The sequence below is a fragment of the Geospiza fortis genome, unplaced genomic scaffold (assembly GCF_000277835.1).
Source record: "Geospiza fortis unplaced genomic scaffold, GeoFor_1.0 scaffold41, whole genome shotgun sequence".
Lineage (NCBI taxonomy): Eukaryota > Metazoa > Chordata > Aves > Passeriformes > Thraupidae > Geospiza > Geospiza fortis.
In genome coordinates this window covers 9,396,051-9,421,819 of record NW_005054299.1, presented here as the reverse complement: position 1 = coordinate 9,421,819, position 25,769 = coordinate 9,396,051, and the positions used below count along the sequence as shown (strand labels likewise).

At 41.5% G+C, this 25,769-nt stretch overlaps 1 protein-coding gene across 2 annotated transcripts in view; it reads right to left on the bottom strand.

The window, feature by feature from the left end:
• TTC7A (tetratricopeptide repeat domain 7A) overlaps positions 1–25,769 on the bottom strand; it is a 167,593-nt gene that overhangs the window by 116,217 nt on the left and 25,607 nt on the right. For both annotated transcript variants that reach the window (XM_005416310.2, XM_031060383.1), the window contains exons 5-9: positions 24,389–24,467; positions 21,202–21,362; positions 20,715–20,778; positions 10,741–10,878; positions 9,674–9,757 (exon numbers count right to left, since the gene is read on the bottom strand). In XM_005416310.2, the coding sequence (XP_005416367.2) occupies positions 9,674–9,757; positions 10,741–10,878; positions 20,715–20,778; positions 21,202–21,362; positions 24,389–24,467 (526 nt within the window). The remainder of the gene's footprint in view (positions 1–9,673; positions 9,758–10,740; positions 10,879–20,714; positions 20,779–21,201; positions 21,363–24,388; positions 24,468–25,769) is intronic.

Sequence of the window (25,769 nt, the reverse complement as noted above, 5' to 3'; positions counted from 1 at the left end):
CAATCTGCTATTCCCATCAGGTCCTGGGTGTCTCCTCCTGACTCCCAGGGGCTTCCCCTACCAGAACTCTGATCCACACATAGTCTGCTGACTGCTGCAATCCCGTGCAGCAACACCACAGCTTCACATTCCCACTGTCCATCAGCACTTTCCCCCATGCCACCACATCAAAGTGGGCTGCACCTGTCAGCTCCTTCCTCCCACAGACTGAAGGTCCACTTCTTGCTACTGAATTAAAAAGCTTTATTAGGAATTTGCTTGGAAGGGAACCTGGAAAAATGGAAAGCCAGATGTACAGCCATGCCCACCAGCCATGCCCACCTTAAGGCAAAGAGGGCTTTCATAACCAATGCAGCAGGGAGCAAATCCTCCTGCTTGAAAAGCTGGGGTACCCACCTTGTGGTCTGAACAAGAGCAGCAGCACACCCTATATTCTTCAGGTTGCTCCCACTTATGTAGAGCATCGGGCATGATCAGTAAAAGTGAGGAAGCATTTGCTAATTTAAAATTCAAAATGCACAACTTGCCTAAAGCCAGAAGGAAGCTCGTCTCAGACCAAGGATGGAAATCAATAAACTTTGTCCTAGAGCTTGAACCATTACTGCATCCCTCTGAGAAACAAAGACATGCAATTCAACCCTGAGGTACAGGAACACACACACTGCGGTGCTCTGTTGCCACAAGGTGACTAGCGTCCCTCAGAATGAACCTCCCTGACACCTATTTGTTCAGAACAAGTGGTGTCTCAGGTTTTAGTGGCATCTTATTCCTCTCTCACAAAATGCACTGAAAGCACCTGGTATTCCCAGCAGCATGATGGATGTGCTGGAAATCCAAGCATAATCCATAAGGGACCTAGGCTGGATATCATCTTCTTGCCCTCCTACCTGTATTCCAGCCCCACAGGTATTTCCAGAAAATAAATAAACATGACAGCAGGACAATATGCACTGTGGCAGCCAGTCTATCTGTAGCTGAAACCCACCACCCTTGTCATCTCACCATGCAAAGGTGAACTGCAAAGGCCAGATATGTAAAAGGCCATACACTGTCCAGAGCCAACATTTGCAAAAACAGACACAAGCTCAACCCAGTGGTCATTTCTCAGCTCCCCTCCAGCACTGCAGCTGCAGGGAAAGCAAGAGGCACCTGGGAGCTGGTGGCAGCTCTCCTGTGGATCAGCATAACCAGCACAAACCAAAGCAGTGACAGGCCTGTCCTAATTTGGGCCACATCTGTAGGACCTACACCAGAAGAGAAGTCACACAACGCGTTCCTTGCCAGTTCCTCTTGAACTCTGCTCCCTCCCTGTCTGCAGGACAAGCCAGCACCACAGCCTCCAAGACCTCAAAGCACAGAACCTTTGCCGTGTCTGTCCTGCCCCAGGCCTGCTCAGGAGGCCACTGCAAAGCAGTGACTACTGAATGCTGCACAGGAGGAGGTCCCACCCTGTGCCTACACACAAACACCTCAGGTGTCAAGTCACTTTATTACATATGCACTTGAGAGCTTCTGAACATGGATTTACAGAGCAAGAGGCACAGTTTCTGCACTGCTCCTAAAACATTTACAAAGTTATGTCATTTTAAAGAAGTTTATAAAATTTGCAGCTAAACATATGGAGCAGAAGTGGTTTTGGAAACAGGGCGACATGAAGCCTTTCTCCCCAGCTGCATTTTAAAAATTCAAGAGATATTATATAATTTCACCTTGAAAAATTTACTCAGCAGATATTTTATACAGATGATGAAAACATTAGTCAAGGAATGACAGGAGAAATAATATCCCACTCCCACAGTGACCTTACTTAGAGGAGACTGGCATGACATGTAATATCAAGGTTTCTTAAAGATACTAATTACAGACATTAATAGCCAGGGAAAAAATATCAAGCACTCATTATTGAATATCATTGGTTTGTAAAAATATTTAATATGAAACAGTGTTTGTGCAACATTGAAATAATCTGGTAATTAAAATGTACATATTCTTTCGCTTAGTGTGGGTGGACCAGGCAGCCAAGTGCATTGTTTGTGAGATTTACTGCAAGGCAATAATAATTTGATTTATTGGTGAGGCATGTTTTGAGAAGAGCAGAAATTGAATTCCAAGTGAGCACATGCTTCCCACTCATGATTCTGAGCTTCAGAGGGGCTCACATAATGATTCAAGCCAGGATTTATGGTGTTTCTATTTAACTTGCTAATTGCTGGCTTATAATGACTGCACTAGAATCAGTTCCCTAGGACTGCAGAGAACTAGGTCTCATTTGGCCTCTCATCTAGAGCAAGGAATCACAAGGAAGCTATTGGGGAAGGAGAAGGATGGAGAGGACACCTCCTTCTGCATAATTATGGCAGCCATGGTTTTGAATCCTATAAGGGAGTAAAATGTAAAGAAAAACAACTATCCAAACACAGAACACAACTCCCACTCCCTATTTACTAATCCAATAATGAAGCATGGAGGCATACTCTTTGCACATGAGCAGAGGAGAACCAGGACCATCCTACAGTTAATCTGCTTTCTTCCTTTTCCAAATGGCTTGAGAGAATTTGCCATCAGTTATGGTAAACCCATAGATGCTGCCCAAATGGTTTTTCTGGGTTACTCCAACGCAATTCCCATTCTTTCCCCTCCTTTGTTCTCTCACCATACCAAAGCAACCAAAGAAGGAAATAAGAGAGCCATTTAATATTTAGAAGATAAAGAAAACACAGATATAAGTTAAAGGAAGAATAATTTCCGGACAGTAAATAATGCCTGACAGACTTCCAATGTGCCATGAACAGTTGCTCTTCTCTTGCACAGGTTCCATAAACCTCCCTAGTTTTTCGCTTCTTTACTACTTTTCAGCCAGAAGGAAAAATGTTCCTCAAGATGGTGAGTTGGTAGACAGCCTCCTTCCCAATTTACCTGGCAGTTTAGTACACAAATGAATTTCCACAACTAGTGCTGCTGTATTTCTTGGCTCATCCTGTCTAAAAACTGCACTATTTCAAAGGGATTGTGGGGAAGTGGAGGAAATATTTCATCCCAATGCAAGAATTATTATTCCCTGTGTCCTGGGATTCACAGCCATTTAGACCTCAATGACCTTGAACTGACCTAAAAGATGACAGAATGAGCAAGCAATTGAGAACTCTGGAATCAGTAGTTTTGCTGTTAGCTTTCCACTGAATTTAGAGATTTCTGTGAATCTCAGCATGAACATTATTCCCCTAAGACATTTACTTCTCTTAACACAGGAACTGATTTGGTCCCCTTTCTTGTACCTTGTGTTTATCAAATTAGAGCACTGGAGTTAAGCAGCTTCAAATACTCCCTCTTAAAAGCACCTCTTACATTCTAAGATCTATAAGCACACATTTGTACTTGCTAATGTGACAAACACCTCACTTCACACTTTCTGTCAAGAAAAGAGAGTTAAGCCTGAAGGCAATTATACAGCCCACCTAGGTATTCTGCTCAATAGTCAGGCATCTTAGGAAATTTCCATTTTTGTACTATCTACAGCACACAGACAAACTCCCTTCTAATCTTTCCTTTGCACCAAAGGAAACCAAACTATTAAATATCCCCAAGATAGCTGACCTTTGTAACAGGATCTTTAACCAATGAATGTTCAATATTTTAACTTTCATTCCCCAGCAATGCTATTTAAGGAGCCATCCGAGGCCTCTGCTGTTCCCAAGGTTCCTGCCTGCAATACAAAGAGAAATGTACTTTTTTTTTTAATGTCAGTTGCCTAGCAACCAGCCTAAGCTTTTGCAAGGATACCAACAGAAGGAACAGCCTAAATCATAAAATTTGTCTGCTGTTGCTGCAGAATTATGTATTAAATATATTTTTAACTTTCCTTCTAACCTTCTGGAAAGCTGTATGTTGGCAATACAGGCATGGCTGAGTCAAACTTGAAGCTCCTTGAAGCACTTACAGACATCTGCTTTTGCTGCACTGCTTAAGTAAGGTGAAGGATTCCTTTTTTTGGGTGCAGCACAGATAGGAGCAGCTCAGACATTAGCTTGTCATTATTTGGCTATGACCAGTGTGTGTCAGCAACTTGCTAAGGGCTCCAAAATCAGAGTTCATGTCTGTGTAAGACTGGTTTCAAAACCTTAAAAATGCTGCCAGCACAAGCTTTGGGCAAGACTGCAGTATCTTCAATTGCTGAGCAGCCAAGGGGAGCACAGTGACACTGCAAGACACTGGTTCTGGGAAGAGCTGGAGTCCCTCAGAAACACAGCTGAATGACAGATGCCAAGAAGGATTCGATTACTTCCCTTTGTATAACACCAGACACCTCCTGAAGCATTACATGATTAAGAAAACAATTCATGTAGACATGCATGATTTTTTTCCCTGTTGCCTTAAAGAGGAACAAACATAATGGCTAAAAGCAGAAAGGAGCATTTTGTGTAGCTGAAAGCAACCTCATTTTGCAAGGTATCATGCTTGGACATCCCCTACTGCCAGGTCTATCCATCCACATGGCAGTGCTGACCATTGCTCCTGTGTTGCCCTCAGTATGGGCTTGAAGGGGCTGGGGAGGGCCAGCAACAATGCAGCAGTCTCTGAAGTCACACAATTGCTGACTTCAAGGCAAGCACTGAGCTGGTCATGCTCTGCAGGGCTGGAGAGCTTTGTGGCCGGAAACACATAACCCCCATCAGCAACCCCAGCACAAGGTCTGCTGAGCACAGTCCTTGCTCCAGGTACTTGCTTCCAGCTCCACTGAGCTCTCACAGAGGCTTTTCCCCACAGACCCTTCAGTTGTTCCCAAGCTCTTCCTTTACTCACTCGAGGTACTTCAGCCTCTCACTGAGTACACAGCTGAGGGGGTGAGAGCAATTATCCTCTCCTAGCAGATACTCCAGCCTTCCATCAGCTGGCCTAGGGCTATATTACTACTCACTCCTCCTCTCCAGAAACACACATCCTAAAGCTCTTCACTCACCAACCAAGTTGTGTTGTGGGGTTTTTTCAGGCAGAGACATCGAACACGACTGAAAATGTTTCCATGCATTGCATATGCTAACAACAATAAAAATCCACTGTACTTTAAAGATTAAGACTCATGAGAGTTGAATGGCTCAACTAGAGCACCCAGCACTTTTAGACTACATAGACTCAGTTCAGTGTTCACAGAATAATTTCACTGCTATCCTTGAAGAATCCCTCCCCCACTACCATTAGGAAAATGGCAAGTTAGTATCACTAAACACAAATCTTGTCTCTTTATGTGGCTGGCAGAAGACAGGCATCAATGTAGCTTCATGCTGTCCAAGGCATGTATTTTAACACTCACAGCACAGATCTAGGAGACTTTCTTAAGTACCATAAATTTAAGCTAGAGCCTACTCACTACACACTTCTTCTCTGCTCCCAGGGAGCTCCAGCAACACTTTGGGACATCCAGGCTCTGCCCTGCGTGAGGGTACTAGATGTGGAAGGGGACAGAAACCTGAAAAAGGAGCATGTAACTGATCCAACTGGTCCAAGGCCAAGGAAATGCTTGTGAGTGCACAAGGACCCTATTACACATCCCTTGTGCTTGTAATACATCATCTAGACACTATGACAATTTTGCCTCCAAGTTCAGAAATGTCAGTAAAGCTACCCTAGTCTGCAGGAGAGCTGTGTGCTGGTAACCTCCATGACCTCCAGAGAAAACTGTTGAGCTGGAAAGCAGCAGCAGAGAACAAATCTACCCCAGGCAGCTCCCTCTCTTCTCTGCTGTGAAGACTACCAAGTCTTTTCCACTCTGTAAAAGCGAGTTTGGTCCTTCCTTTCCCCATGTTGCTCAATACTGGTCACTTTTTCAAAATCTTGAGACGAGCAGATGCAACTGTCTGCAGTGGTTTGACTCCAGCAGCAGGACAGTGGCTTGTCTCACTGCCTGAGGACCCTGCCAGATGGCACCCAGCTATTACACCACTTGCCACTCAGCCTCCAGCCTGGCCACGCATGGCAGCCGAGGCAGGGAGCTTCAAAACCCACTCAGCCTCCAGCTGATATTACCACACAGTCGAGGTTATTACCAGCAGAAGCAACTCAAAGCATCTGTGAAGAATTCAGCATTCAGCACCACAGGAACAGGGCTACTGCATTAGAATGATTTAAACATCTTTGACCTATTCAGAACTGCACTTGGTGACACAGGACATCTCTCACCACATCTCTGCCATTGTCTAGGTTTTCCCAGCGCTTCCTTTCCTTTCCCATCTAAATTTGTCTACTAAAGTATTTCAAATGTAATGGTGGATTTTTGTCATTTAGATGTACATGCCTCTCTTGTTCAGTGAATAGAGCTCAATATAAAAGGCATTACTAAAAATGGGTTAAAAAACAGCCAGAGCACACCATCTCTCTTATGATGCAAGTTTCTGAGAAACACAGAAAAAGTGAAATTGCTACCACTCCATTATTTCCACCACTTAAGTGGATAAAAGACAGACAGAAAGGTTATGCTTCCCTGAGTTTTTCCATTTACCGTTTTAGGAAGCCCCAAGGCCTGTAGGAACTCACTGAAGGGTTATGCCTATTTTTGTTAAGACACATGCTTTTCAGAATAATGTGTAAACTCAAGCCTACGTGTGGTAATGAGCCAAGGTGGCTGGCCTGACATTCAGACTGATCACTTGTGAAAAATGACAATCACCATTCAGCAATTTTTCATCTGGCAGAAGAAGAAACTACATTGAAATTTGACTTGATTGACTTAATCTAAATATACAAATAAAACATATCTCTAGTCAAATTCAGTATAGAATAGAGGGCAAGATAGGATTTTATGGTACTGTTAAGAAGGTCAGAATTGAAAATCCTAAAAACATGTTTAAAAAAAAGAGAAATCAAAGTTTCCAGTATTTACAGTTGATAAAACTGTTCCTGTCGGGCCCAGGATTTATGACTGCAATTTGCTGTACTGCAGAACAAGTAATGCTGCAGGATGTGAGATTTCATTACCAAGAAATGAGATCATGAATTGGCTGTGACTGAGACAGGTGAAAATAGATCTTCACCTATAAAAGCTCAAGTGTACTCTGCATTTTGCAGTCTAGACTGACCGTACTGTTTTCTCATCAGCTCTTTCTGCTACACTGGAGCACTTGCTTGTAAATGAACTCTGTCCTGCTATCAAGCTGCAAAGCAATATAAAAATGTATGCCACATCTCCCATTAGCACGATGACGCATTGCAGAGTATATGACAGGAATCCTCAGGGAATACTTTGGGATTAGAAGTGAAATACTGCACAGATGGGATTGTTGGGTAAGGGAATTCCCTCTGACCCATATAGGGCTCAGAACATTAGCACTTTTACATCAATAGGCAAGATCAGGACATTTTACCTTGTAAATATTTAAAGTACAGGCAAAAAGACATGATGTACTTGAAAATCTGAAAAGATAGGACAGCTACAGAAATAAAAACATAAAAAAGAGCAACACAAATATCTAAGAAACAAATATTCTGTAACATGTAGGGAAGGCGAAGAGATATGCAAACACAGAATGGACAAGAATGGAATTGCCATTCAAGTTGTTCAAAGCTAAAGATCAGGCCCCACTTCTCCTAACCTATGCTAACCTAAGACTGAAGCACAATTATTCTCTGCATACACTCACTCTCAAACATCAGCAGTTAAAAATCTTCATTTGCTCTCTAGCAGATTACTAGACCTATAAACATTGTCTGCTGTTGACAATCAGGTTACATAACTTGTAAAGCCTATAGAACTCCCAGAAAAACCCCATGTTCATGGTAGAATTCTGTGCCTTTCTCTCATGGTCTGTGTATCATTGCTGTCCTCAGTATGAAGGGTTCAGGCACCTGCAGGATTTGCACAGACACAGAGACCAGGACTGTGCTAACTCCAGCTGAATTCCAAGGTGAGCTGGACATGACATGTAAGCCCCCACTTGACATAGGTCAGTGCAAGGTATTAGCCCCATGGCACCAAGCTCATTGTTTAAGTATTCCACCAGTACCTTCGGGTTTTCTTATACATGACTGAGTCTAGCCATTGTTTTTAAGCTTGGAATTGGATTTTGAAATGCTTGCAATGAACTTCTGTAGCAATCTCTGAGGCTCCTTCTGACTAAAGATCTCTGTTCAGCTCCCTGCTGATCTAATATGCATTGCCAAAGCTTTGGTACCTCATAAATCAACCAGATCTGTTACATTTAAAAGGAGACAATGATGGAGTCCCAGAACAGAATCAAGAGTTTGCAAGGTCCCACAGAAGACAACCCTGGTGCCTCACAGAGGGGTGACTACAGCTTTGCCTAGGGTGTTCCACAGATCCCCAGTGATTTAGGCTCCACACAATCTCCACAGGGCACTCTTTTTGCAGTGTTACACTATCCTTATTTTTTTGCCTCTTAATAAGAAACATGAACTTGTGTTGTTGCAATTAGATGCCATCACATCTTGTCCTAACCACCACAGACAAGATGAACTCCTCCTTTTAAAAGCTCTTGAAGACTTCTTTCAGACTTCTTTCCTCCCCTTTAAGGTGAAAAAATCATTTCAGTCTTTCCATAGTACTGCTTACTATACCCTTTGTCACATCTGATGCTCTTTATTAGACTTGTTCTATCACTTTTTTGAAGCAGAATGCTTAACACCAGACATTCTTCCAAGATAAGGCTTTGTCTATGCTCACAGAAGTGAAGGAATTCCCTCAGACCACTTCCAAGCTTTGCAGCCACTTATACATCACAAGACAATCTCTTTACAAAAGCATAGATTCAGCTCGTATTTCCACGCCAAGGCCACTGTTTTCAGCTCAGCCTATAGCCATAAAAGACCAGTAATAGCTGGAATTTGGCAAATGAGTGCTAGTTGGTGGTCTCCACTCAGGTCCATATGGATTCCTGTACACTCCATGGGCATAAAATATAGGACCATATTAAGTGGTCTACTATTGCACAGCATCAATTTGCTCATACCTCCCAAGCATGTAGGTGGGGACTCCAGAATGAAATGCCTACATTTTGTACCATCTACATTTCCTACAGGAAGTGCACACTTTTAAGACTAATAAAGAACAGCTCCTGTTACCTTTGCCTACTTTTCACAACCACATTTCAGCCATCTCAGTGGTTTACTGCGACTTTCACAAATACCACACTAATTAAAAAAAACCACTTATGCTGAAACACATGACCATGCCAACATTCACATTTTCTTTTTCTAGAGCACATTTTACACCAAGCATTTCAAAAATATTAAACCTTACAAGTTCTCTACGAAAAAACATTTACATTTCCTTTAACAGATGGAGAAACCACAGCTCAAGGCAACTGCACAGAGTGAACTGATGGCAGTTTTAGACATCAGTCCTTTCTTATACTAAGCCCATTTATGTTGAACCTGCAGACAATGGACAGCTGTATAATGCTTTTGAACCCAGCTATGCACACAATCCATTTTTCTCCTTGGTAATAACAAAAAAACACTACACAGAAAGAACAGCACTCAATACCAAACGAACACCCCTCATCACGAAGTGCAATCAGAGACTAAAAGGAGAGCACTGTCCTTTCACAGACCTGCCTGCTGGCACCTACTCCCACACATGACTCTACACATTCAAACAAGTAATCCAGATCCACTCTTCCAGAGGAAAATGTGCCCTTTCTGAGCCCTTTGGTTTGAACCTTACCTTTCCACAAGCTACCATGGACAGGGCAAGCTGGTACCAGAGGTGAAATTCATCAAATGCAAACTTCATGGCTCTCTCCAAGCACTGAGAAAGAAATTATGAAAGGAATATCAGACTTTATTTTCCCCCTTACACCTTTTGTCAAGACTGCTGCTTGGGTCAGGAAACAATCTGTTGCGGCCTGGAGACCCGGCTGTTTTTTTTTTTAATGACACCATTTTGTTCCATATTGCAAGGCAAGATGTAATCTATTACCATCTGTATGACAGTTGTATTTTGTCAAGTGGGCAGTTTGCCTTATCTCTCTCTCTGAGTGATCACAATCACTCCTCCCTCCAGAGGACATCTGCTGATAACAGCCAATGAATGTCCCTGCATGGCGAGTTTTGAAATCCCAGCCCGGCTTCTCCACTGGATTCCCCAGAGGAACAGCAGCTGCCTCTTCCTCCACTGGATCTTTGGAGGAAGACTGCACCCTTTTCTACAGGACCCCCTGCTCCAGCAGAACCACATCTGACACTCCAGGAGGACTGCAGCCACATTTCCAATTGGACTGCCACCAACACCCTGACCAACAGGGTGTCAGGTTGGGTTCTGACTCTGTCAGTGTTGTTCTAGTGTACTGCATTGTTTATTTTATCCTTTTATTTTTCTTCCCTATTAAAGAACTGTTATTTCCTGCTCCCATCTTTTTTGCCTGAGAGCCCCTTAATTTAAAATTTATAGCAATTCGGAGGGGTGGGGAGGGTTTACATTCTCCATTTCAGGGGAGGCTCCTGCCTTCCTTAACAGACTCCTGTCTTTCCAAACCAAGACACATTTACACTTCTCAGCTAATGGGACTTGCTAGTGTACACCATCACTTCAAAAGGCAGCCACTTTTTTCAAGTGCCTACACATAAATTACGTTAATGTCTCCAACAGTTCTGTGTGCCCTTCTGGCCTGTGCAGCCACAGCTCTGCAGCTGTTTCTGCTGACAGCACACTCCATTTTCACCTTCCCTGACAAGCCACCACAAAGAGGGCTTTGCCAGCCTGTTTGGAGGGGCAGAGGCCGAGGGAGGTACCTCAGACAGCATCACATACTGCCCTCTTCTGCCCAGTGTGATGCTGAGGAGGTCGTAGACTGCAGAGGCGTCCCGGAGGCTGACGGCTCGGTCATCCTGCTGCTCTGGGGCGCGGCTGATCACTGCATCCCGGTTCGCCTGCACACACACAAGAGAGCCATCAGAAACCAGGAGAGAACAACAGAACTGACTCCTCCATAGGAAGCCACATCCACCACTCATTGCATTTTGTTTAAAATAATCTCAAGATTTTTTTCTTTTAAAAGTTTATCCCAACGTAATGAAGGTACTTCCACAGAGCTGCTTTCTACCCACATGAAGGAAACTCAAGAAGATAGCTGTACCTACAGGAAGGAACTGCTACACATATCTCATCTGGATTTGTGTCACAAAATTAGAGCATTATGAAACAGACCTACCAGATCCCACTTCCTCAATAATTAGAAATTCAAGGCCATCCTTAAACCATCTTCCTTATTTCTCATTAATTAGAAATTCAAGGCCATCCTTAAAGCATCTTCCTTATTACTTCAATTGCCTGCAACTGTGATGCTTCCAAGGTTGATAATTTATCTTCCATGTCTACACTAGATTTCTTCACAATAGCACCCATTTTTGTTGTTCTTTTTTGCTACTGACCTTTTATTGTCTAATTTGAGCAGGTTGCCTAAGTAATCAGACTTGCCTGTCATCAATTTAAAGCAATTAAAGTTTGGGCAATGCAATAACAAATTGATTTTTCAAATAAATAAAATATGTCTTAATTTTGCTAATCTATTAGTACATTGCTAGGCCTAGATCAGGAAGAAACATTACTTTTGACAGAAACAATCAGTTCAGCAGTTTCTGAGGATGTCCCAAAATACCACATGCCACAGACTCAGATCTACCTCCAAATCCCAGCCTCTTGCACTTTTCTGAGCACAAAGAGGGAGATTACAATTCCAGAGTAAACGGAAAATTCTTTCTGATTTCCAAACACAGAGGGCCTCACCCAGACTACCCAGCCTCTGGGAGAGGCAGTGCTGGATGCCACTGAGCCTGAGCACCATCTGATAGCACAGACACACTGCCCTGGGCTCCTCATCTGAAAGGGGTGCAACATCAGACACTCAAGTCTAGACATCTAAAACATCAGAAAAATTAAGAAAATTGCCAGCAAATTCACCTTGAGCAAAGGTAAACAAAATGTTCCCTCCTTGAAACATGAAGGTTATGAGATTTATTTTACAATAAAACTATAATCTTGCACCTATTTCTTTCTAATTGTGGCGAGATTTTTTTCCATAAAAAGGTTAAACATGGGAATTAAGCATAATAAAAATTTCCAGAATATGCAGCCCTTGAAGCCCACGCGTACTTCATTGTGATTAAGCTGCAGCTGTTTCATCATGATTTTATCTGTGTAATGCCCCAGTTCCAAGCACTCTTCATCACAGCCTCCAGCCAAGACTGCAAACAAAATTACTGACAACTAACACAATCTCAACCCAGAGCTAAATGGTGACTGCAGCTAAAGGCAAGCTGACAGATCAGACCCAGTCCAGTGTTTGCACAAATAAACTTACAGCAACTCCTGCAGCCACAAAGGCATTTTTCTTTTTCATGCTACTGCAAAAGATGCACTTAATAATAAAAAAAACAGTTCAGAACAACAGAATGCATGACAATGAAAACTACTTTAAAAATCCTGCAAGAGTACAGAGGCATAGCTTGTTTATCTTTATTAGCAGAAATTAAAAAAAACATTTAAAAATACATGTTTAAGTTCTGCTTGGATTTAACATAAGACTGCTACTTTAAAAGGAAAAAAGGAGTTAAGTAAAGCCATATACTGTATGATCCTTATTGCCAAGCGAATCCTCCCACATATATACAGTAGCATTAACAGCTTTTTCTGCACCGGTTACATTGTTATGACAATTGTTTGTAGCAAACAGCTACTGAGACAGCACCCTCATGCTCTGTAATCTCATCAACAACCTCCCATTACAGTCAGCTACAGCCTGATGCTTTTTTGAGTATCCATCAAGTACCGAGCTATGATTTTTAAGTGGATGCATTAGCACAGATACAAAATTGATCAAAACTCATGACTGTCCATCACGTTTTGCCACATACAACGGTACTAGAATGAAGAACACACCCCAGTCCTGCAAAAGCAGGAATACAGGGCATATTGCAAGGATGCAACATTCTAAAATTGCAGCATAATGTATTGTATATATCATACTTTACCCAAGCAGACAGCAGTTAAATGCAACATATGCATAGGCATGATGAATATTCTTTCCAAGAAGGTCATAAACCTGCTGATTTTGTTCAAGCTTTTAAATCTAAAAGCCATAGAAGGTCTTAGCAATCTATCACTCTCTATGCTTCCATGCAGGAAAGTTGCCACTAGCAAATTCATCATTACTTCTATCTCAACAATTTCTTCAATACTGAACCTATTCCCAATTGCTAATTCCAGCTGCTCTAAAAAAATAAATCAAGAGCCCACATTATAGTAGAGACATAAAAATCCCACAAACCCCAAAACCAAAAGGTGCAACCTCATTAAAAAAAAACCTGACTGAACACTAGCAAGAATATGGATTGTTTCTAACACAATAAGGTAAATCACTGTCCTAAGAAAGGCTCAAGGTACTACTACAGTGTACATACAAAGCTCAGAGAAGGGAATGTGAATCACTATTTCCTGAAACCCACTCAGGAAACTGGCATGTCTCTGTGGCCTGCCTCTCACAGAAGGCAGGCTGCTGTCCCTCAGATCATCATCAACCTTTTTATTTTCTTTGCCTTTGTTTATGTTTTTGTAAATATTAATCTGTCAGTGAGAAATCCTGACAGTCACTGGCAAGTACAAGGGCAAAACAGTTGCAGAGTTACTGCAATAAAGAATACACCCATTCTGTGGGATGGGGAATTTTACCTATTGAAACGTACGCAGACAGATACATAATTTTGCATTTGAGAATGCAAAAAATTCTAAGCTATTAACACCAATATTTTTTCAACACCCATATTTCTGTTGTTTCAGACCACTAATTTTCCTGAACACAATCAGAAAAAAGGTTATTTGTACAACACTGGTCTCAAGCAGTGTATCCATAACATAAGCAGCAATTTCAATTTGTTCTACTGCATTATTTCCTCCCTCTTCACTATTAGCAGCAGTAAAACATAGCTACAAACACATTTTCAACATCCCCACCATGACTATTCCCTTTAAGCTGTTCCCATTGTCACACAGACATGCCTCACAGCATACAAGCAGGATGGAGAGAGATGAAAAGTCACACCTAGAGAAGCTCTGTTCAAGGCTGTTTTGTGCGATGGGGAAGGTCACCAGTGCTACCAACACAAGTTTCACCACTGGGAATTAGCATAACTTGCATTATAAAGGCAAAAATATACAGTAAATACCCCTTTTTTTGAAGTATTCCAAGGTAATTGAGAAACCCGGAGATACACCACACTTGGAAACTTTGGGATGCATAAGGCACTATTAGCTGTGCATGTAGGTGGCTCAGACATGACACCAGTCCTACCTGGGGAGATTGGACACATTTTCCAGTCAGCCCAGACCTAGGACATTGAGGCTCTTCAGCCCTCCTTTCCAGAGCCCAGTGACACAGCCCGTCTGCAGGCCACACACCCCCAAGGGGCTCCAGCCCAGGCTGGCAGCTCTGAGCTAACCCAGCATTCAGCCCCTGTGGCATCTCTGAACCTGACAGGGCACAGAACCTGGGGGTCAGCAGGGCTCTTCAGTCTGGCTCCAAACACAGCAATGCCCCCATAGGGGACTTTCAGACCTGTGCTGGCTCTGCCTTCCCGAGCTCCCACGGTGCTGAGCTGCACACACCTGGGCCTTCCTACTCACACACACAGGGCACTCCACCTGCAAACTAGATAAACCCCCCATCCACAGAGGATTTGCTGTACATCAGTGATGCTTATTTATGGCTTGTTTATTTCAGGAAGGAAGGAAAAGAGCCACAGCAAATCCAAACAGCCATTACTTCAGCAGTTATTACGCACACAGTTACACTGCAGAAAATTAAATTTACCATGGTACAAAGATGTGTTTCTTAATAAAATGTCAAGTAATCATATGAATTACAATAGAGTATATTCCATGTAGCAGCCCCTTCTCACAGCAATTAGCTAGGAAGTATCCTTTAATTGCTCACTTTGAAACATGGCTTCCCCTGCTTTTTTCCAAAGAAGAAAAAGAAAGCAATTAAAATCTTTAATGAGTGCCTGCTGCCTGCCCCCTAATTCATGGGCATTCGAATGTTCAACTTGTGTCTTTTCATAATAGACATAATTGCCAGATCCACTGCAACCCATCTATACAGAACAGCAGCATGTTTTACACAGTGTACTGTAATAATGTAATTGGTGTGATTCAATACTACCATTAAGAGAGAAAAACAAATGCCGTGTGTGTAAGATTGACAACAGGCCTTTGAAATCATGCAATTGATGCCTTTTCTGCTAAGAGCTGGGGAATATTTAGCCATCCTTTGGGTCTCCCTTCTGGCTGTTTTGCCTGTACTGCCAACAAAATAAATTAATTCTTCACAATGGCAAGAACCCGTTCAATGCAAGAGGCTACAGACTTTTTGCTTAAGTTACTGATCATCTCTACACAGCACCTGAAGGTTTCCCTCACTAACATATGCAAAGAAAATATTAAGGGTTGAGTGCACAGCTGCTGTGAAAATGGCATGTGGGTAGAACAGGGAGGACAAACCATGCCCCAGGAACTCACAAAACTCCTCTTAGAGAGATACTAAAACTCATTCCACTTCAGACCAGAAGCACAGCAAATGAAAACTTATCGCTTTGTGAACCACATGGCATCTGTCTCATTTCTGGTAAGCAACAGACCAGAAGATACTGGGGCCCAATTCAGATGTGAATTCATCAAAAGAGCCCCTTATAACTGCCTATTAAATATGACCACTACAGATACGTCTTATGTGTTTCAGGTGCATTCTAACACCCTGTACTGTAGCAGAACTAATTCTGGAAACATGACTGAAAGCAAGACAGACATACACCCCTCATTCAAAACAGCCAATCAACCCTACACAAAAGGAAGACAGAGAAGCAGAAAGTAAGCAAATTTGTTTATGGATATTATCTTGGGTAACAAAGTCATGCATTTGCTAACAGTAATCTGGATTTAGAAAGCTATCTTCCAAGAATTTACATCCTCCTTGCAAGTTTGTAAGCAAGATTTACTACAAAGCAGAAGAAAAAAAGTTCTCATACCCTGTTCTCTAGCAACTCACATTAGAACCATCTATTCAAGAGGTAATTAGCAGAGGTAGTGTATTTCCCACTAGAAACATTCTGCAGTCCATCTTTGCAGGTCCCAAACACATAGCTTTGCCTTGCAAACCAGTTAAGAGACAGTCAGATTTGCTACTGTAAATGCACAAGTGTGATTTGGCAGGAACCAACAGAGCAGGCAACCCTGCCCCCAGTTGTCTCTCGCAGCTGCCACAGTCCAATGGCCCTCAGTAAAATAGTCATGATGGTCATCCAGCTGTTGTATCATCACTGGGCTTGGTGCCATTAAAAAAAAGGGAAAAAGGAAAAACCAACCTACAAAAGCAACAAGAGATTCTTCTTCACCAACCCATTTGTTGGACAGCATTATTTTATAAAACTAGGAACTGAAGAGCTAACGGGTTTTATTTATTTCTGTGTTTAAAAATACACAGGTTTAACGTTACTCTGTTAAAGGCAAGCTCTCAGCCATGAGTTTGTTCTCACCAGTAAAAAGAACAGGACAAGTCCCAGTATCTTCCTTCCCCCTCACCATCTGTTTCATGCTCTCAGGCCCTCCAAGGTCAAATCACCTTTTAGGGATTCAAATCACAGATAAGATGTGGATGACATTTCTAATCTTCATTACACAGGCACAGAATTTATTAGTTTTGGATACAAGGAGCTTTATTTCCAATATGAATGAATACAGAGCCAAAAAACATAAACCATGTTACCTGGTTTGTCTGGTGGACCACATCAGCCAAAATCCCCAGTTGTAAGAGCCAGCATTGCCAGCACTGAATAAAGGCATTTCAGACTATACTGGACCTCAGATTCAAGAAGGGAAGGTTTCTAAATGCAAACAAAGAACTTTTTCTTTTCTTTTTCAACCTCAAAAGTAAACACAAAAAGTAATACTAAGTGTTTCATTCCTGGCTCTGAGAAGCTTCTGGCTAACTTTAAGGGCAGCGCAGTCAACTCTGCACACTCTTGAGAATAGCTATTAAAATAAACAAAACTGCAGCTAAGGGTTAGTCATGCCAAACCTCTTCTGTCTACACCCTGCAGCTCAAAGCACCAAAGTCCCTGATGGCAGAACCAGTCCTGTTCCCATTGGTAGGCGAAGCAGAAAAATCACACTGCATCAAGTGACAATATGTCCTCAGCTCTCCTCACAATCAGTGTCACTGGTTTAGATGGGTTAAATGCTGTAAAAGAGAGGACTGGTGGTTTAAAAATAGGCAAGGCCATGTTTCTCCAAGATTTGATAGGAACACATCATTCTGCCACAGCCTGAGCTTGTAAAGACTGTCACCAACTGGCCCTCTTGGTCTGAAGGAGAGCGTTTTTGTCCTCTCAGAAACACAGCCCATCCATACCATAACTTAGGCTATACAAAAGGAATGATAGTGTAGCCAGGAGGCCACAAACACCCATGAAACCGGCTTTGACTGTGGCAATCTTCAGGCTGCCTGATTTGTTTCACTAGAATCCTTCATGAGAACTCTACAGCCAAAGGCTGTGACTAAATAACAGCTGGCATGGAGAAGGAACATTTGCCAAGCTCAACAACCAGGATTCTTTTCGTTGTTTACTGAGATACCTCAGCTTATGAAAATAGGTTCCCATTTTTAACAGGACATAAAGAACACAGGAGGCAATTCATGAGATGCCAAGGCAAAGCAGGCTACAAGCTTTCACTGAAAGTGTTAATATAACCACAGAAGCATCTCCAGAGCCATGAAAGAGGATACCACGTTATTTGGCCATTTGAAAACCTTTTACATTCTTAGGCTCAAAGGCAGAGTGAAATAGTGAAGGAACTGTTAATTGCCCCTTTTGAATATATTCTCATTTTATCCCCCCAGAATATGCAAACTGAATCCCTTGCAATGCAAGGGAAAGGGATAAGTAACCACAAGCCAGAAGTGTCCACCATTTTAAGAGCCAGAGAAGGTTTGGTGAGAAATAGGCTTTCATGAATCTCAAGGCAATTTCTTGCTTTCTCCTTCACAGGAACAATTCTACTCCCCCAAAACATCTTCTTGGAAGTCACACAGATCCTGGCAAAGCAGATGTCAGCTTCACCTTAGGAAGGCAAGTCAAACATAAAAACAGAATGGATTTCAGCAGCAAAGGTGTTCCAGGTGTATACTTCTTGAAAAAGTACCACATCTCCTTTTCAGCACATATTTACTTAGAGGTTCTCTGATGATTTATGCTCCTCCCCAGGTCATCTTTGCTCTGCGCCCCCTCCACAAGCTGAATTTTTTTCCTTCCTTCCCCTAATTCTGTCCCTCTTCAAGGTAATTTTGGAGTGGTAGGAGTCAGGAAAGGTACGTGAAGAAGCTGTTTGGCTTTACAGTCCTGCAAGGGAGTTACAGTGGCCTGACTGCTTTTTTCTCTTTAAAAATCAGAGAGAAGTACCACCTTGCTGGTCAGTTTTCCTCTGACAGACCGAAGCACCAGAGAAGCCAATGTAATTGCATACTTCTGTTTCATTTTAAGGGGTTCACAATTGTAAATACTGGAAGAACACCTAATCCAGCCAAAATCCGGGAACATCAACTATGTTGCTTACTGGCCTACAGAAACACTTGCCATTGACATTGTCTCCCGGAAGCAAAGTATGTTTTATTCAGTTGTTAACATTGTATCATTAGGGAGAGACTTCAATTACAAATTTGCTTCCTGTTAGCCCATTTCATGAGCTTCCTTAAGTTGCTTTTTTAAAGAAAAAAAAAAACACAAAACTAAAAACTAAAACTTCAAACAAACAACAAACCTGTACAGAGAAAACTCCCTAGCCTACAGCAATGCTGTCAGGGAAACATGTCATGTCGTAAGTTAAACAAAATTTTCCCTTCTAAGTACCATAATAAAAATGTACAGGAAAGTATTTATGGATTACAAACATATGTAAGAATTAGATTGCTCCCTCTGTTCCTTCACTTAGGAAGAACATTCATGTGATTCCTAAGTGTATTTCTATACGCTTGTCCTGAATTTTAGTTAGAACAAACTCGTGGCAAGGCTGATGCAAGATGAAGGCTCAGATGTTCCATTTCCCCAAAATCAGAAATATAGTTATGTGGCTCCTACAGTGCTCTGCTAAAAGAGATTCTTTTGTTTGGTTTATATGAAGCAAATCAATGTGCCTTGCATCTTCCTCCAGAAAGTTCCTATATATCAGAAGCAGCATTTAAGCATACACGAAGCTTACTTATTTAACCCGGAACTCAGTACAGCAGTCCTGTTTCTACCAATACCATTTTCACACTACTTCATCCATAACTTAGCTAAAGGACCAGTTAGTTCACCATTTTACATGCTATTAGATAGGGATAACTTTTTCCTCCTCAGCAGAACAAGACTGTGGAGTTTGAGGATCCACATGGCCTCTCTAACAGCAAGCTCAATCCCAGAAAGGCTGGAGCAGTCAGTTCTGTCACTGCTCCAGACCCCAATCCTTCTCCTCCTTGGATCAGCCCCAACAAGCCTCACCAACATGAGTAATTCTGATTTTAATAGAAGTGCACATGATATCCTACAAGACCTCACTCCTGTAGTCTCCACTTCTAATTATGAAAAGCCCTTCTGACTAAAGAAAAACCCTTGAAAACACAAAGCAGATGTGCTGAAGAGGTTTAATCTAGAAAGCACTGAAAAGCACATAGCAACACTCAGATGTACATGATTTTGAAGTCAATTTAATATTTTGGGGCGGTTCCACCTCTCCAATTTTTCCCTGAATTTTAAAAGCAGACAATATTAAATTGCCCTCTTCTGAAGAAGTTTGTGGGAAAGAACTTGAGCCAGAAGAACCAGACAAGAAAAACTGAAAAAAGCAAAAACCAAAGTTTCCACAGTATTTTTTTCGATCTGTCTGAAAGTTATTAAAAATTTTCTAAGAAGGTTATTGATGTTCTAAGGTTATGAATCTCACTTTGAGGTACAAGTGACCACCCTGTATTTAAAGCAAAATACACATTACTTACACATTTTCAGAAAACATTTCTTACATGTTTTCTGTGCATTTGTGTCTTCTCAGAACATGAGAATTACCAAAGGTCATCACGCAGTTATTTTTCCTCCAGTTTTGTTCCTGCCTCTTAAATGGATTTTTTAAAGCCACCAACGTTATAAATAGAAGAAATCTAATTATTTCACAGCAGCTTATTATGAATGTTTCTGCATGTCACAAGATTTCCTGTATCACTGCATCAGAAACTGTCAAAGATCACTCCAGACTGAAAAATCCAACAACTGCCGACTAAGGCATGAAAGCAGAGTACTGCATCCTGCAATTCCAAACAGCAGGTATCACCATCATGCCTGGCTTTAGGCAAGGCTCTCTTCCTCTCATTCTTGATCCATAAATCCACACAGATGTTATGAATGGAAATGTCTGTCCACTGACAATGTATCTGGATGTCAGAACCTGCATACAGCTACGGGGAATGCAATCAATGTCTCTTCTTGACAATTCCCAAAACTCTTCACTGAAATTCCACTTACAAAAAGTGGTGCCACTAATGAAAGAATAGATAGCATTTTCCACTCAGCATCTGAACCTTTGCTTCTGTTTATCTAGGGAAGATTCTGTAAACAAAACCAACCAGGAGATACGGAAATGCTAGATATCCCTTTGCACTATTAATACTACAAACTCATTTTTGGCTTACCATGGATTCACTGATTAGGAGGAGGAGAAGAGCCTCTTCTACATTGTCTTGAGGGCAGTACACACTGAAAGACAGAACACATTTTTCTGAGGAAGATCAAGAGTTATCCTGCCAGCCTCTTTCTCATTTCACAAGAGAAGCAGTAACTTGAAACATCTCATGCATAATTCATTTGCTAGGCAATACTGTCTTTGCAGGTTCACACAATTAAAAGCTCTGCAATATATCTTAGATGAGCTATGCTGAACCCTAAATAGATTATTTCAATTTCATAGCAAAGACAGCCCTTTGTCTGGACTTGCTTCTTCCTGGGGTCGGGGGGAAACACTCCAAGTTTAAGGTTTTATTTTTTCAGCAGACTTTTTAGTGGGAAGTTGAAAAACAAGAAGGCACAAAACTACTACATGAATCAGTGACATAATTAGTAGTACTGAAGAGTGTTCAAATACACTCCTTCCAATAAACTGAAATAAAAATGAACACTTACTTCTCTTCTGAGTACAGCTCAGGCCTCCGACAAAGAAGATTGCTAACATAAGACTGATATTCCTTGTTCATGAACTCAGGAAGTGGATCAGATAAAGGGCTCCAGTAACAGTCTTCACTGAGGGAATGCAGAAGTACTTGAGCTAACTGCTTGGCTGCAGTCTAGAGATCAGTACAGAAAAAGACATATTTCAGTTAAACATTCTCCAACACAAAAGATTCATCCCTCACCATGTTCCACCTTGGGAAGGAGATGTACCAGTGTGACAGCACCACTCTTCAGAAAGCTGGAGTAGCAAGGTCTATAAAAGGGTCAGTTTCTTCCCTCCTGAGAAAAGACCAAACTTCTGCATTTACATGGTCTTGTTGCAATGCTCTTGGAAAAAAGTTATCAAAAAGGCCTGACAGCAAGCGATGCTTTGGCGAACAAGGACAACTGATTGCCACATAGACTGCTGAGAGAATCTCACAATAGTTACTATATAGGAGTGGGATGACACAACATTGTGTTCTCAGCCTCGGAATTTTGTATGCAAGTCTCAAGACCAGAGGCAACTTTTGCGTCAGCTTTAAAATATCAACCTTTTATCTGTTAATGTCACTCTCCCTTACAGACTCATAGTTTCATCTTGGTACTGCTTCTCTCTTCTTCTTGCAGTAAAGGAGGGAGGAGAGAAGATGCTTAGGAACTTTATAGTGGGACAGCAACATCACATGTTTTACCATCAAGTAGCCAAAGACCCTTCAATAGTTGCTTTCCACTTCATATGCACAGCTGGCAAGCTGGGCCCAAAAGGAGGCAAGTTAACGTCACTTACCAAAGTTTCTTTGGCATTTACCCTTGCCTGATACCCATCAAATCTCTAATTTCTTGCACTGTACATAGATGAGCCTGCAAACAAGCTCAGATGGGTGGTGTCCTCTGTGAATTCTAAGCAGCACACCACTCTATGCTGTAAAGAAAATCCTGCACAAAACAGAGGGCAGGCTGAAACCTCAGCCCTTCGGTCCTAATACTTGCAAATAGTATTTTGCAACTTCTCTGACTACTGGATATGTATTTTATATGAAATGTACACTAAGAGATGTATTATGAGCCCACCAACAGTAATTTTCTTTTAAATATCAGGACACTTTTGTTATAGATGTCATACCTCAACATCTATGGGATAAAATAAGCCACACTTAAAGTTCCTATTCCCAATTACAGCAGAATAACTTGCTTTGATGCAAGACTCCTGATTTTCACCCCCCTCACCACACATGAATTCACTGAATTAGTCTAAAATGCAACCACAGTACCACCTCTTAAACATCATAAAGGGAGGCTTCATTGATGGCAGTGGGCTGAGTGTATGATAGTGTCTCAATGAAATGCCACCATGTGCAACTCCCTGGAAACCCCAAGACCTTCCCTGCCCTGTTACAAGTTACAGAAAGCTGTCTGTTTCTAACTAAGCTTTTCTATGCTTTTTATAGCAAGTAACTATGAGCAAAACGGCCTAGAGCCCTACAACATTAGCCAGTATCATTTTATGATCTCAGTGTGTAATTATTTAGTCAGTTTTACCCTGAGGAGTCAACTCTCCTATATTTTTTTCCTATAGTCTTAGAGGGGAGGGAAAATAATTTGCCAGCAATATAAAGATCTCTACTGGTTCACACAGAAACAGGAGAACAGTTTGAGGTAAGCCACTCAGAAGCAAGCAACAAATACTTCTAGTGTCTTTCATTTTAACATACAGTACAGTAGCTGTGTAAATTAGCTTCACTCTTGTTTTGAATAAGACCAAACAAACCAGAAAAGGCCAAGACTCTGATTTATGTTATTACTGCCTTTGGCTAAAAAAAGCATCATTATGCTTGAAGAACACTGTGATCCCACAAATTAGGAGAAAAAAAAATCATGTGTTTTACTTTCATGCTTGAAAAACTTGTTTAATTAAGCACAATTCTCCCTTTGCCCTCTTGATGGCTCTTTAAAAATAAATAAGAAAATGAAAATGCAATTTCTAAATCTCAGGAAAAGCTATTGGATGAACACCTTCAGAGTTCCCCTAAGGGACAAATCCCCCAGGGGTGTTGTACAGCTGTCCCCAGTTGCATAGGGACAGGAGCAATTGAGCCACATTCTGTCACAGTCTAGGAGCAGCAGATGGTCAGACTCGTTTCGGCAAAGTGATACAACAGGCAAGCACAAAAATACTGCTGGACCTTGATCTCAGTTTGGAAAAGGATGCAACCATTTGAGGGGACAATTATTTAAGTCCTCTCTTCTAATTTGCTGGACAAGCTTCCACATGCATCTGTAGTCTCAAAAACACTACACAAACCCACACCCACCTCCCCTGCCCAAGTTCTCTGGAATGGCACATAACACAAAGCGGAATCAAGTACAAGTTTAGCTGTAAGAGTATCAATGCTTTTAGGACTGCAAAGCTTTTATTCCCAAGACTGTTAGTTTGCAAGCTGTTGACCTTGTCATCTCCTGAGTAACTTCAGGAAAAGATCTCTCTAAGGGGAGACATGGAAGAACCTGTTAAAGGTCCAAGAAGTTAAACAGGCACATAAATATTTCTTTACCTGAGACATTCAGGATAACAGGATGCAAAGATGCAGAAAGCCAACACAAAAAAAATATAAACAATTAAAATCACTCTGTACTGTATTGAAGAGGGTTTTTACAGAAGGAACACTGCAAGATGTCAGTCTAAAAAAGCACTGCTTGTTGCAAGAGACAGAAGTACTTAATGCTTTTACATGCAAATGCAGAAAGGTGTGCACACTTTTGTGCACAAATGCACACTGAAACTGAGAAAGAAAACAAGGCAGCATCACCTGAGGACAGCGCTGTCAAACTAATAACATCTCTGTTTCTACTAGGGCTAGAAAATGCACTGAAACCAAGAAAGCAAAACAATCAAACAAAAAACACAACACAAACCCAACAAAAGTAACCTACACACCTAGGTTTGAAAGCCTGGAGGTTTCAATTGGGCAGGTCTTTGAACTAAGGGGATCACTGGACATATCACTTCCAAAAGTTAAAAAAAGAAAAAAAAAGTAAAAAAAATAAAGCCAGCAATCAGTCAAATGAGGACCAATACACTTTTGTGCTACAACACTGGTCAATCAAGATAATTCCTGCATACCAGACTGCCCCACCCTCCCATCTCCCATCCCCTTACCATTTTGAAGGTCTGAGTAGCTTTTGTTTCTACAGTCCGTAGTATTTCTCGCAGACTCCTCATTCCTTTCACAATATTTCTATGGGGAAGACAGAAAAAAAATAATGAAAAAAACCCAAAATCAGAACTGGAGACAGAATATTTTTATGATGTGCCAAAGCTCAGCAACACACCTGAAGTTCAAGCAACCCCTGAAACAATCACTAACACTGAGTGTGCAGTAGTGAGACAAGTCACTCTGAGGCACAGACAGGACAATGGCACAGAGCAAGGCAGTGACTGCAGCATTGCCTACTCCAGATGGCTTCCTAAGAGAAGATCACATTCACATTTGATGAACAGAGGGGACATTTGGAAGCCTTTCATAGCTCATATTTATAAAGCAGATGCTGCTCCTTAAAAGCATCCACATCTCTTCTTCGTACACACAGATTGTACTTGTTTGAATTATATTGAGCTTACGTGATGCTTTTAAATGACGATTTCTTTTAGGTGGCGCTTAAATGCTTTGGGTCTGATGGTCCAAGCACATGATGAAATTACAGTGGTTTAAACAGTTAATTATCAGGCAGCTAAGTTGCAGTAACTGTCTGCAAGGACAGCTTAACCCGCAGTAAAAGGGTTAGACTAAAAAAACCCCAAATTTTAAAAAAATCATTATTTTGCATACACCATGAGCAATTAAAGCTGACTAGTTGCCAAATGCTATGTTAATCGTGCCTGTGCACTCAGAGAGATGCAGAGAGGAAAGATTAAACACTGTACATATCAGTTAACACACTGGCAGCCTATCAGCTGTTCAAGGCTAAGGACATGGCCCCACCACCACAGTAACTGCAAAATGGTTCAATGCACATTCATTGCAGGGTCAAAGCTACCCAAAGACATACAAGCTAGCAGAAAAGAAGCAATGTTGTACAAGAACAACAAAATAAGCAGTTGTACTGGTACATTAACTGTCACTTCAGCTTATCCAGGAGAATTTTCTGTGCAGACAAAAGCTAAATTTCATTTATAAACAAAGCCATAACAACCTTTTCTGTCAAACTGATTAAATTTTGAAGGTAAGCAGTACAAACTGCACTTGTGCCTGCTTTTATGCACTGCAAACCTCCTTGCACTCCAGAATCAACAGCAAACATTTGATGACAACAAAAAAAAGGTAATTATTTTGGAGGTGCATAGATAAAAATGTCATCCTGTTTACCATGAATATCGGCTACATAAAATGCCACCCTAAAGCTTGTAGTCACCATGACACTGAATGCAAATGCATGTGGCCTTACTTCCAAGCAATACCCATCTCAGTTTCAAATTGTGAGGTAATCTGTAGACTGTCTAATCATGGGCAGTGTACAGGCAGGCAAGAAAGTAAGACAAG